The sequence below is a fragment of the Lactuca sativa genome, chromosome 6 (genome assembly GCF_002870075.4).
Source record: "Lactuca sativa cultivar Salinas chromosome 6, Lsat_Salinas_v11, whole genome shotgun sequence".
NCBI lineage: Eukaryota > Viridiplantae > Streptophyta > Magnoliopsida > Asterales > Asteraceae > Lactuca > Lactuca sativa.
Window position 1 is genome coordinate 23,901,226 of NC_056628.2, and position 11,714 is coordinate 23,912,939.

At 28.7% G+C, this 11,714-nt stretch overlaps 1 protein-coding gene across 3 annotated transcripts; it reads left to right on the forward strand.

Annotated features, from left to right (window-relative positions):
• Positions 1 to 212: 212 nt before the first annotated feature.
• LOC111882952 (rop guanine nucleotide exchange factor 14) lies at positions 213 to 9,219 on the forward strand. Of its 3 annotated transcripts, XM_023879311.3 has the most exons (9): positions 213 to 490; positions 2,744 to 2,928; positions 6,291 to 6,683; positions 7,392 to 7,546; positions 7,648 to 7,722; positions 7,808 to 8,065; positions 8,200 to 8,553; positions 8,656 to 8,824; positions 8,899 to 9,219. In XM_023879311.3, exons 2-9 carry the CDS (start codon positions 2,844 to 2,846, stop codon positions 8,934 to 8,936), a joined length of 1,527 nt encoding a protein of 508 aa, XP_023735079.1. In that variant the 5' UTR covers positions 213 to 490; positions 2,744 to 2,843; the 3' UTR covers positions 8,937 to 9,219. The 3 variants fall into 3 exon arrangements, with proteins under 3 accessions (XP_023735079.1, XP_023735078.1, XP_042751606.1); XM_023879310.2 differs by having other exon boundaries at positions 214 to 490; positions 8,656 to 9,219; XM_042895672.2 differs by lacking the exons at positions 213 to 490; positions 2,744 to 2,928 and having other exon boundaries at positions 6,564 to 6,683; positions 7,376 to 7,546; positions 8,656 to 9,219.
• Positions 9,220 to 11,714: the final 2,495 nt, after the last annotated feature.

Below are 11,714 nucleotides of genomic sequence, written 5' to 3' on the forward strand. Positions count from 1 at the left end.
TTTAATAAATACGATTAGTGTCGAACCATATGAAAAATGTAATCATACATAATTACATATTATATCGGGCTATTTTTCTAACTGCCCAACCCGAGAGTTGAGAACCAATGTGATTGCCACCCGTATTACCGGTTTAGTTACTCGGACTATCCACCACATATCTAAATTGGAGAGGGAACAAACCAACTACTGCTCCACTGGATCCCATACTCCCCCATCATTATAAAATAAAACGAAATTTCTCTCTTTCTTCTTTACCGTTGCATTTGCTCTTACACACACACACTGACACACACAGTAACAGCATCACTCATAGATGGTGGATTCCAATTAAATGAGCATTGCAGCAGTTTACCTACCAATTTGACCTTCTTCCTTCTTTCTCGCTTTAGATTCTTCATTAATGGCGATGGCAATTCGATTCATGTCTCGTTGCAGTCATATAACTCATGAAGAAGAGATTAATCAATCAAATGCTCTGATCCAGAAGGTATATTCCTCTCCCTTTATTGCTAAATCTGTTTTCTTTTCTGTGAACGATTGATTCGAAATCCGATCAGATTTGAAATACACAATTCTGAAATTTTGGTAATCTCTTTGATGTGTGCAATCAGCAATGCGATCTTCAATTTTGCGTGTAATTACTAAAACTAAAACATTTCTTTTTCTTTTTTCAAAATTATCTTAGCTGTTCCTATGTGATTATAAAAACTTAAAGAAATTAACATTTATTTATCGCTTAAGTTATATAATATATATAAGTTTAAAATTTGAATAATATTTAAGCAAAAGTTATTTTCAGAATATTGGTTGGTTGATCGGGGATGAATTTTATTATTTATGCCTACTATGCATCATACTACATGATATATATTTTTTGTATATACTAAATTTAGGTTTCACCATTACTTTTTGTACTTTGTGAAACTAGATATTTCTATTTTATATAATATGTGGTAACTAGGATCATCATAAAAAACGTTATTCTTACTTTTATGAGAGAGTCATTGTGTAATTATGTAAAGAAGGAACAGCATTAAAAAATATGTTTATCTTATAGAAAAATAACAATAAAGAACACCAAATAAATAAAATTAAATGCCAACTTCACTTATGAAACTATAAAGTTTGTACTCTCAGAAAACGAAAATTGATCTTCCCTTGTGATGGAGACAATACGACGAAATGATTATTATCATATTAATTCTTACATTATAAACAGATATCTGAATTTCTATGTGGACACGTCTGGTTTCTAACATCACAAATATATTATCTTATTAAATTTTATTATAAAGCTTATATTTAAGTATTTAACAATGAACGCTATTTTTTTTTATTTATAGTATATTTTAAATGATAAATAATAAGAAGAAAAAAAAGACATATAGAACTTCTATTATGTCTACACCGTTAAAGACAAATGATTACCAAATATATATATATATATATATATATATATATATATATATATATATATATATATATATATATATATATATATATATATATATATATATATATATATATATATATATATATATATATATATATATATATATATATATATATATATATATATATATAGCAGGCATATATAAAATTTAGTGAAAAAGGTAACCGCATAGAAAGGTAACAAATTTTTATCATTTTCTAATTTAAGATAACCACCTAAGAAAGTTCTTTACCTTAAATAAAGAATTTTTCAAACGTCAGTTTTTTCTTCGACAAAAAAAAAAAAAAAAAAAAAAAAAAAAAAAAAAAAAAAAAAGTTAGATTATATGAAACCAGAAGAAAATCAAAGGTGGTTTTATACTTTTTAAAACATATCTCCCAACGAGTCCTCGGTTATTTTGATTTTTATGAAGGAGATTCGTGTAGATATATTTTTGGTATGTGTCATTTTCTAAATTGACATTTAGCTAACCTTTGTTATCAGTTATTTGTCATTTTTTGTCTGTAATTATTTTAATTAAATACACCATTGGCATTTGGTAATGTTTTCTTTCTTAGTTTGTTACAATGTCAGTGTCATTTTAAGGTTGATAACCCTTCAAATTAAAAGTAGGGAATTGGTTAGTACATTCAAAGCACCTAGTTCATTAAGTCCATCTGTGTAAGTAATACTATCATAGTATCATTTTTTCATCTAGGATAAAACAAATTTTGTGGAATATGTAGCTTTTCAAAAGTCTTGTTTATTATGACATATATATATAACGAGAAGAATATGAAGAAATAAAATCATGTTATAATTTGTTCACTAGAACATTTTATATCCATGGACCTTTTAATTTGAAATGATAGGCAACATTAATGTTCCAACTGTGACCAACTGCAATAATGTTTCATGTTTCATTGTTAAAATACATATGTAAAGTTCATTAATAGATATAGTTCAAAATGAAATTGTTGACAATCATAAATAATGTTCAATCATAATCTTTTTAAAAATGAAATTGTTAACAATCATAAAAAATGTAAACAATCGTGATTTTATCTCGTTGCCATTCAATTCTTACACCAAGAGGAATGTTTAAATCTTTCAGTATTAATTTGTTGAGATAGATTTCTGGTTATGTCTTTATACCGGTAATACAACCATTTTATATCATTAAATGTTGAAATTTTGTTCCTGTTTATGCAAAAATCCAAAATAAGTCGACAATGAGGAATGGAAATACCTATGAGAATCATAACTTTATTATTATTATTTTTTTAATGGATTATTGTTGTGATACAGGACCTTGGTTCCTAGTTTTTGTAGTCCCCGCCGAAAATAGCATCTGAAAAGCTTTGAGGCACATACATTAAATTTAAATATAGATAATAGTCCATTAAAGATGGTGTTATTGAGGAGAAGACTCGCTTGTTGTACTTGGAATAGAGAGATCGGCAATAGCATCGATTTTGATCAAACACCAAACGGTATATTCTCTCTCTTTTTTCTTTTTTCTTTTTCCTTCACGCACACAGACATATGGTTACGAATTCATAATCAAGAAAATTCATATACCTTAATTTCTTTGCATCTAATTGATAAAACTCATTGGTTTTGTTTTCTATTTTTCAAAATTTTAATAAGTAATGGTATTTTTGATGAGTTGAACCATTTGGGCTTTTTATTGGGTTTTAAATCTTGTTAGTTCTTATCCAATGTTACAGTGTTTTTTAGGTTTTCAACTACTAGAAATTTTTTCTTTTTTTCAGATGTAACCAGTGAGAATTTGTTATTTTTTTCAAACCAGCAACTATATAAAAACTTTGAATTCTATAAAATCTAACATTTTCAATTAATTACCGAAAAAAACTTAAAGTTGGTTTTTAAAAGAAAAACAAAAACTAAAAAAAATCAATCGTTAATCCAAAAAAAGAGAGAAAAAAAACTACATCAGGATCCTTGCTGGTTAAAGTAGAAAGATTAGGAGGATGTTTGGGATTTCATTAAAAAAACAATTTATTGATTTACTGTTTTTTTTTAAATCAAAAAGTCAAAAAAATATATATTCAATAATATGAAAAAAGACTTTTAAAATATATTATCTTCAATCCTTCAAAAATAACATTTCATTAAGTTTGGATTTCTGATTTGTCAAAACTCTTTATAACCATTTAGGTTGTAAACGACGACCCTTAAAATATGTATAAATTAAGACAAATATTTTTTGAATACAATTTATCGTCTTATTGATTTTTCCTATAACAAAAGTTAATTCAAACATTTAAAAAAAACATATTTTCACAAAAGTTAATTCAAACATTTAAAAAAAAAACATATTTTCAAACACTCTCTAAAGTTTGGATAATAAGATATAAATTTTATCAAGTCAAGTGAAAAACCTTTTTCGATGATATTAATTTGTCTGCTTTTGGATTTCTTATATACATGGTATATAATTCTATCTATTCTTTTATGTAGGAATAAAAAATAAGTAAATATTTTCATACATTTTCTTCTTTTTTAGATTAAAAGTGTCGAAATCAAGAAAGAGATTAAAAAAAACAGAATTAATGTTATTTACATGTTATAATCTTATATGAATAGAACGATAAATGAATATATATATATATATATATATATATATATATATATATATATATATATATAAAAGAATATTTAATTTTTCATAAAAATCAAACTTTATTAGTGAAAACTTGAATGTTTAAAATTTCAAAAATTGTTGTGAATTTGGAAATAATTGCCGTGATTCAAGTGTCAACTAGTGCCTAGAAACTAGCGGCATGTTGTCTTGTCATGTCTTCTTTGTAAATAGTGTGTGGATGTTGATTCTTCTACCCACTTAACTACTATCAAACATTGTTGAAAGCAACAACTAATATGTTTTGTGAAGTCCCATACGTCGTCCATTATTGTTTGTGCCACCAATTATTTTCACAATGCTTAGAGAAATATTTGAAATTCGTAAATGAAAAGTGCACACTTTTCTTTTATGATAATGCTTGAGAACTCACTACAAATGAGTAGAGGTAAATAATAATAATAAATAAATAAATGTCATCTATTGCATTTTTGTTACTTGAGTACATAATCCAATTGTATTTAAAATATATACGTACATTTTGCCTGATTTTAGGGGGAAAATGAGTGTGTGACTTGTAGGTTACGTCATAATTTCTAAAATAAAAAATAAAAATAAGGTTTTTATGTATATAAAAAGATGACTACTTTTTTAAATCAAGGCCAAAACATTGGTCATAAGTTTTTCTTTACTACTTATCCCGAAAAATTAGTTGTGTTTGTCACGTTAACTAAAAAGCTAAACTTTTATTTATTTATCAATAACTTATTGCAAATAACTTATCAAAAAACTAGCTTGTAAATTAGTATATAATCTACAATAACCTATTTTCATAAGCTTATTAAACACTAAATTCAAATAATCTCGAAAAATATATTAACTTATACATACCAAATATTGCGTTAGTAGTTGGGATGAAAAAGCTAAAGAAATTCGAATACGAAAGTCGAAAGTGATGGCGAAATTGCCATGAAAATTGCATGGCTATTGTTTACCAAATATTTATTTATCGACCGACATGGAGATAGTGGTCCTTAATTTTTTGACTTTTTATTTATGTAACTAGTTGTACTACACCCACACCCAGAAAAGAAATAACTACAAGATACCTAAGTGGTGGTGGTGGGGACACAATAGTCATTTTCTAGCTTTTGAAAAGTCATAAAAAATGCTTAGTTCATCTCCGGTTTCTGATTCTCTCCATGTTACCTTTCATAATTTCATTTTTCCTTTTCCATTAAAAAAAATTTAAAAGCAAAATATTATTCATTCAAATTATATTAAAAAAAAAACATTAATCACTCTATAAATATAATACAATGTGCATAATGTGTTATGTGGTTGTCCTAGGATACATGTTACAATCTTTCTTGTTGCATCAAATAACGGTCGACTTGACTTGGTACTTGGTAGTCTGAAATTTTGCTTTTTATAGTAAAAAGGTACCATATTTTAGTATTACAATAGCAAAAATATAATAATGGCTACCCTAAAAAATATTATTGTAGATTTGTTTCTATCTTAGCCCAAAAATAATGAAATTGACTTATAAAGGTGATTAAACTTTAAATATATACCTTTTGAAACTGTAGATAACCATAAAAAAGGGGGAAATAACACTAGAACCAAAAGAGAAAGAAGAAGAAGAAAATCTATAAAATGGAAAATGGGAAAAAGAAAATAAATGAACTGAATAATACAAAGTTGTACATTAGTAGGGTACTCAAGGACCAAGGTCGACCCAAAAGTTGTACATTTATTTATGTATAGAAATTCATTTATGAGGGCCCACAAAAATGTAATAAGTGTCAAAAAATTGTCATCTATATATCTATCTTCATGTGAGGAATTATTTTTTATGTCACGACTCTAGTGGTATTTTGCCTAAATTGCAACTTCGCCATTTATTTCCTTACATAAAAAAACAAAAAATCCTATACTGCGTTCTATATGAAAACTAGAGGCAGTTTTTAAATGCAGCTACAACACTTGCAGCATGTGCTTGTTGTCACGGAAGAATCTGCATTATTTGATAGTTAGTAACAGTATCACCTGTGTCACCTACCCTCTTTCTAATATACTCTTATCTTGTAGAATCCCCATGTTCTACGTCAAACTCTAAGACTTAATTAAATCAATTTCGTTACACTAAAACCATAATTCATAGTTGACGCCCTTCCCAAAATTAACCATAACAACAACTTTCAAACATTGTTATGTAAATTTAAATTCAAAATTAAAATCTTTCAGGAATTATGACATACAATGGACTTGAAAGCTGCATTCTTAATGCTAACTCATGCGAGGATGAAAGTGTTACAAGTAGAGGAGATGAATGTCCAACTATTGACTCTCTTGATGAAGAGGATGATTCAAGTTGTTCTTCTAGCAACAATGCTTCAGGAGGATCCTTTTCTTCTCAATGGACAATCATGAAAAGGGATGGACATGAACAGCAACCAGACGAATGGGAATACTCAGAAAGTGTCACAAAAGAAAAAGTGTCACCAAAACCACAAATCTCTGATGTGGAAATAATGAAAGAAAAATTCGCAAAGCTCTTGTTGGGTGAAGATACTACCGGAGGGCGAAAGGGTCATTCCTCCGCTTTGGCTCTGTCCAATTCCATAACAAAACTCGCTGGTACATTGTTGGCTCTCTTATAACACTATAATACAAATCAGGCAACCTCTAAGGAATTAGCGACAGATTTTAATTATTAAAAAAAAAAAAAAGGAAAATTTTGAATGTCAACACAAAAACTTTCCTCTTTTTGAACTATTTATTCTATTATGATCGGTCTTATAGGTCAATGGTTTTAATACGTATATAGCGTTCCAAAATGGTCAATAAACTTTTATTTGTACACCTAAGGACTAAGGTCCTGTAAAATGTTTCTTCATCCAAAAACAAAAAAAATGATCGCTTTCTCGTTGGTCTTTCGATTTTAGATTTGCATTTGTGATTTCGATTTTCCAGTATTTGGAGTTTTTGAATCTCCTATTGAGGGGTTAAAATTAAATTCAATTATTTTTAAAAGGTAAAAAAAGTATAAAAGAAAAAATATATATATTTTTTTGTATATTTATTGTTAATAATAAATAAAAAGCGCAATAACTTATGTTATAAAAATAAAAGTGACATTGGTATATAAACAAAAGTCCAGCAACCATTTTGGAACGCCATATAAGTATTATAAGCGTCGAAAATAGCAGGTGATAATATTATAAATAACACAAAAAATTGTTTTAAGGATGCTTGGTGTACCAAAAATACATTTGGTTAGTGAAATTCAACTTTTTCCTTAAAAGAAAATAGCAACCAATTACCAATAGGTGATTGAAATGACAGGAAGTGTATTTGGGGAACTATGGAAACTAGAGGCATTGGGAGATGAGAGAAAGAGCAAGTGGAGAAGAGAAATGGAGTGGTTGCTTGCACCTACTAACTATATGGTTGAGTTGGTTCCCGCTAAGCAATATGGTGCCAATGGCCGGACTCTAGAGGCATGCATTTATTCCTTAATTAATACTAAAATTTTCAACTTTCACTTTAAAAAACTCTAACAGATTTTGTACATATTCCATTTAACATTGAATCAAAGCAGATAATGAGACCAAAAGCTCGTGGGGACATTCACATGAATCTCCCAGCACTACGGAAGTTAGACTCCATGCTTCTTGTATGTCCTCGTGCTCTCTTCCATTACATGATTAAATTCAAATGACATAATCCCAATCCATCATTGAATTGAAAATACATGACAGGAAACTTTAGACTCAATGAAAAATTCAGAGTTTTGGTATGAGGAAGGAGGTGTCCATCTCCAAACAGACAAAAGGAACAACAGAGGGTGGCTTCCTGTCCCACAAGTACCCATAAATGGGCTCTCCAATGGTGAAAGGAAGAAGCTTCTCAATCAGGCAAAATTAGTCCACCAAATTTTCAAAGCTGCTAAATCTATAAATGAAACCATCTTAATCGAAATGCCTATTCCAAAAATCATCGGAGACGCACTTCCCAAGGTAACAAAAACATAATGCTGTGACTGTGACTGTGACTGTGACTGTAACTGTGACTGTGGGACTGGTGACCATGACTGTGACAGTGAAAGTGGTAAATCCTAATCACTTTGTTTGTTGATTTACATATGTTGCAGTCTGGAAAGGCGAGTCTTGGTGATGATCTTTATAAAACACTGAATACAATCTCTTCTTCAGCCATCGGGATGCTGAACTTGCTCCACTTAAAATCTGAACAGGCTGCTCTTGAGACTATTAATAGACTAGAAACAGCAATATATGCTTGGAAAGAAAAAATCATGGAACAAACCAATGCATCAAAATCACCAGCAAGAGCAAGAACATCATGGTCCTTAAAGGATCCATCAATGGAGCTTGATAAGATGGAGTTCTTGATAAACCGAGCTCAAGTTCTTTTGCAGCAAATCAGAATCAGATACCCCAACCTTCCTCAAACATTTCTTGATGTCATGAAAATCCAATATGGCAAGGTGAGCAAATCTGATTAATTAATTAATTAACTCCCCTTTTACTTTTAGGACATGTTGTCAGTTAGACTAAAATTAAAATTGTGTCTCGTGAAACTGATACAGGATATTGGACATGCGATTTTGGAAGCATATTCTCGTGTTCTTGGAAACTTGGCATTCAACATACTGACTAGAATCGGAGACATTGCTCAACAAGATGTATTGATCGATCCCAATTCACTATTAATTGCAACAAATACCCTTCCAGTTCCAGGGATAAAAAATGTGTCAGGTATTTCTGGAAATGTTTACAGTATAAGTGCAAGGCACACACCTACACTGATGGATAATATTAACAACATACAGATACAGCCACAGGGGAAATTCAGTTTGTTAAAAGCTGAAAAAGCTTCGTATGCATCATCGTTATTAAGTGATGATCAATCAAATACAAATTCTGTTGCAGCAACACCTATTCCAAGCCCACGATGTTGTTTGGGAAAAGAGGCTTGTTTTACACCCCCCAAAATGTCACCATAATTAATATCAGTTTTGTAAATTATGCCATGTATATGCTTTATTTAATACTGAAGTACAGACTTGTACTTTGTAAGAATCAAGAACCTCCTTCTTGTCTCTGTACCAATGAAATGAATAGAAAATTGAAACATTATTGCATAAATAAAATTAATCCCATTTCGTCTAAAAATCATTTTGTTGCATAAATTAAGAAAATAAACATTTAACCATATATATTCTTAGACTTATGTAGGAACATAGTTAACCTGTGTGTAACTATGTATGGAAGATTAACAACGACAATTGAGCATATTTATTCATTTTATGCCTTAAAATGAATAAGAAATAGCTTCAAAATTCAAATCATATACATGCCTTTAAAATAAAAGATTAAAAATGGTCATGGGACTTAAATCCACAATAGATCCTAGTCAAGGAAATATTTCAAAAGCAAAACACAACATGGACATATGACAACGAGTGGTTACAAGAAATGATGATGAAGTTTAACAACTTAAGTTCCATTAAGCTCGTAAACGACACTTAAACCACATTATCATTAACCAAGTCTTATATACTACTCTAAGAAGAGATACAATAAGAATGTGGGGATATAGTAAAAAATAAGAACAAAGCTCGCCTATAAAAAGTATGCAATTGGTTCACTTACTTTAATGGGAAAAAAAATCAAAACTCATTCATGTACCTCTAAGTTGAGGTGCACAAAATAAACTGGATGTTTTTCATATCCGGGATTATAAGATATCTACGGTATATGGTCCGACCAATCGAATATATTTAAAGTATGAAACTGAAGTATAATCTTGAATCAGATATATATTTAGGGGCAGGGCGTAGCTACCCATTGCTAAGGTAGGTCCTAGGACCTATCTTTTTTCTTTTTTAATACAACAATTATATACAAAATAAACAGAACTACCTTATTTTTGTCAAAAGACTTATATTTTCATATTTTTTTTCTGTTTTATTAATATAAGGAATCACTTTAATTTTAGTTCTAGATTCGCCACTTTTTAGGGGTATTTAGGATATTTTGTCTAGCCTTAAAGTCCTTTTTATAAAAGAACTTTTTGCAAAAGATCTTTTTCCAAAAGTAGATGTTTAAAGAGTCCTATTTATTGGACTCCAACTATTATGAGTTTTCATCTTTTTCAAACATTGGGGATTGTAATTGCTTACTTTTTAATTTCATCTATTTTTACAATTACAGTCACTACCTCGAAGTCATTCTTACTTTTTCAATTTTTTTTTGAATGTGAGTGTCTTGTTGATACTAAAACTTATTTAATTTAATACCAAAATTTATTTCATTTCATCCGGCAATAAATGAGCATCTGGATTATCATTTTTTTTTAAAAATAATAATAAACCATCATGTTTTTATTTATATAAAATCCAAACATTATTAACATAAAAATACACAGACTGCAAATTATGGATTATCATTTGAATGCTTTTAGTTGATAGTGACTTTTGTACATAAATTATATATAAGTACTTTATAATATATTTATAAAAAATGATTTTTATAAATTGTATATAAAAAATATAAAAGCTGTTTTATTTTAAATGTTTGATAACATAAAAAATTATCTCATTAAATTTATTTTAGTAAAATTTGTGGTTAAATAGATTTAAGTAAAATTTGTAATTTGTATATTAAAAAAATGTTTCATCATTACTCCATAATTAATTAATAATTGCAAAAAAATGATAAAGTAAAAAAGTTGTCATTATATTATAGGAAAATCTCTAGAAAAGTCCTAAAATTTTAGTTTAATTTATGATAAAGTCTCAAACTAAATTTTGTTTACAGAAAAACATAGAATACCGGTTAAAACTTCGAAAAAACCCTTTCCTTTAGCCGGTATTTTGTCTTTTTTCGTTAGTTTGCTTAAAATTTTGGGACTTTTCCGGAAACTACCTGATAACCAAAATATTGAGACTTTTCTGAAAATTACCACGGAATTAATGGATATTATTATTAACAAATCATTTATAAACATAACAAATATTTTTATTATAAAAAAGAAAATACACTTGTTGCTAATTTCTAGGAATAATTTGGTGGTCTAAGTACTCCTCTATTGCTTATTGACCACATCAAACTCTCTATGTTCCTCCTATGCATCGTTGTGGGTATAATGGTGAGATGTACTCAGTGAGTGTTCTTCTAATGTTGGAGTTCCTCTTATGTTATTTAACCTAACTACCACCCAACATCCATACCTCACACAGTAACAACCATAGGCTAACACACATCTATCAAATGTGAAAAAGTGAATCATGAATGATAGTTTATATGGAAAAAAGTGTAGGATGATTATCTATTTAAATTGTCATTCATAGTTTATTTTTCACTGTGTTTGTAATTTGATGGTTGTTACTGAATAATGTATGGAGGTTAGGTGGTATTTACGTTAAAGAACATAATGAAAGATCTATATGTTCAAGAATCATTATGTAATAATATTTTCTAATAACATGTGATCCTATAGTGTCACACTTAATAGAAAATAGACACTTATTGATTGTGTATTAATAAATATTATCAACTATTGTATTTAATTGAAGAAATATACATAGTACATCTCATTATGACACTCACAACGATACATAGGAGGAACATAAGGAGTTTAAAG

Bases quoted from the DNA above. Each gene is read 5' to 3' on its own strand.
- LOC111882952 (XM_023879310.2), top strand. From the start codon at position 2,844: ATGGTGTTATTGAGGAGAAGACTCGCTTGTTGTACTTGGAATAGAGAG. The intron at 6,684-7,391 runs GTACATTGTTGG...TTGAAATGACAG, and splicing joins TTCCATAACAAAACTCGCTG to GAAGTGTATTTGGGGAACTA. The intron at 7,547-7,647 runs GCATGCATTTAT...GAATCAAAGCAG, and splicing joins CCAATGGCCGGACTCTAGAG to ATAATGAGACCAAAAGCTCG.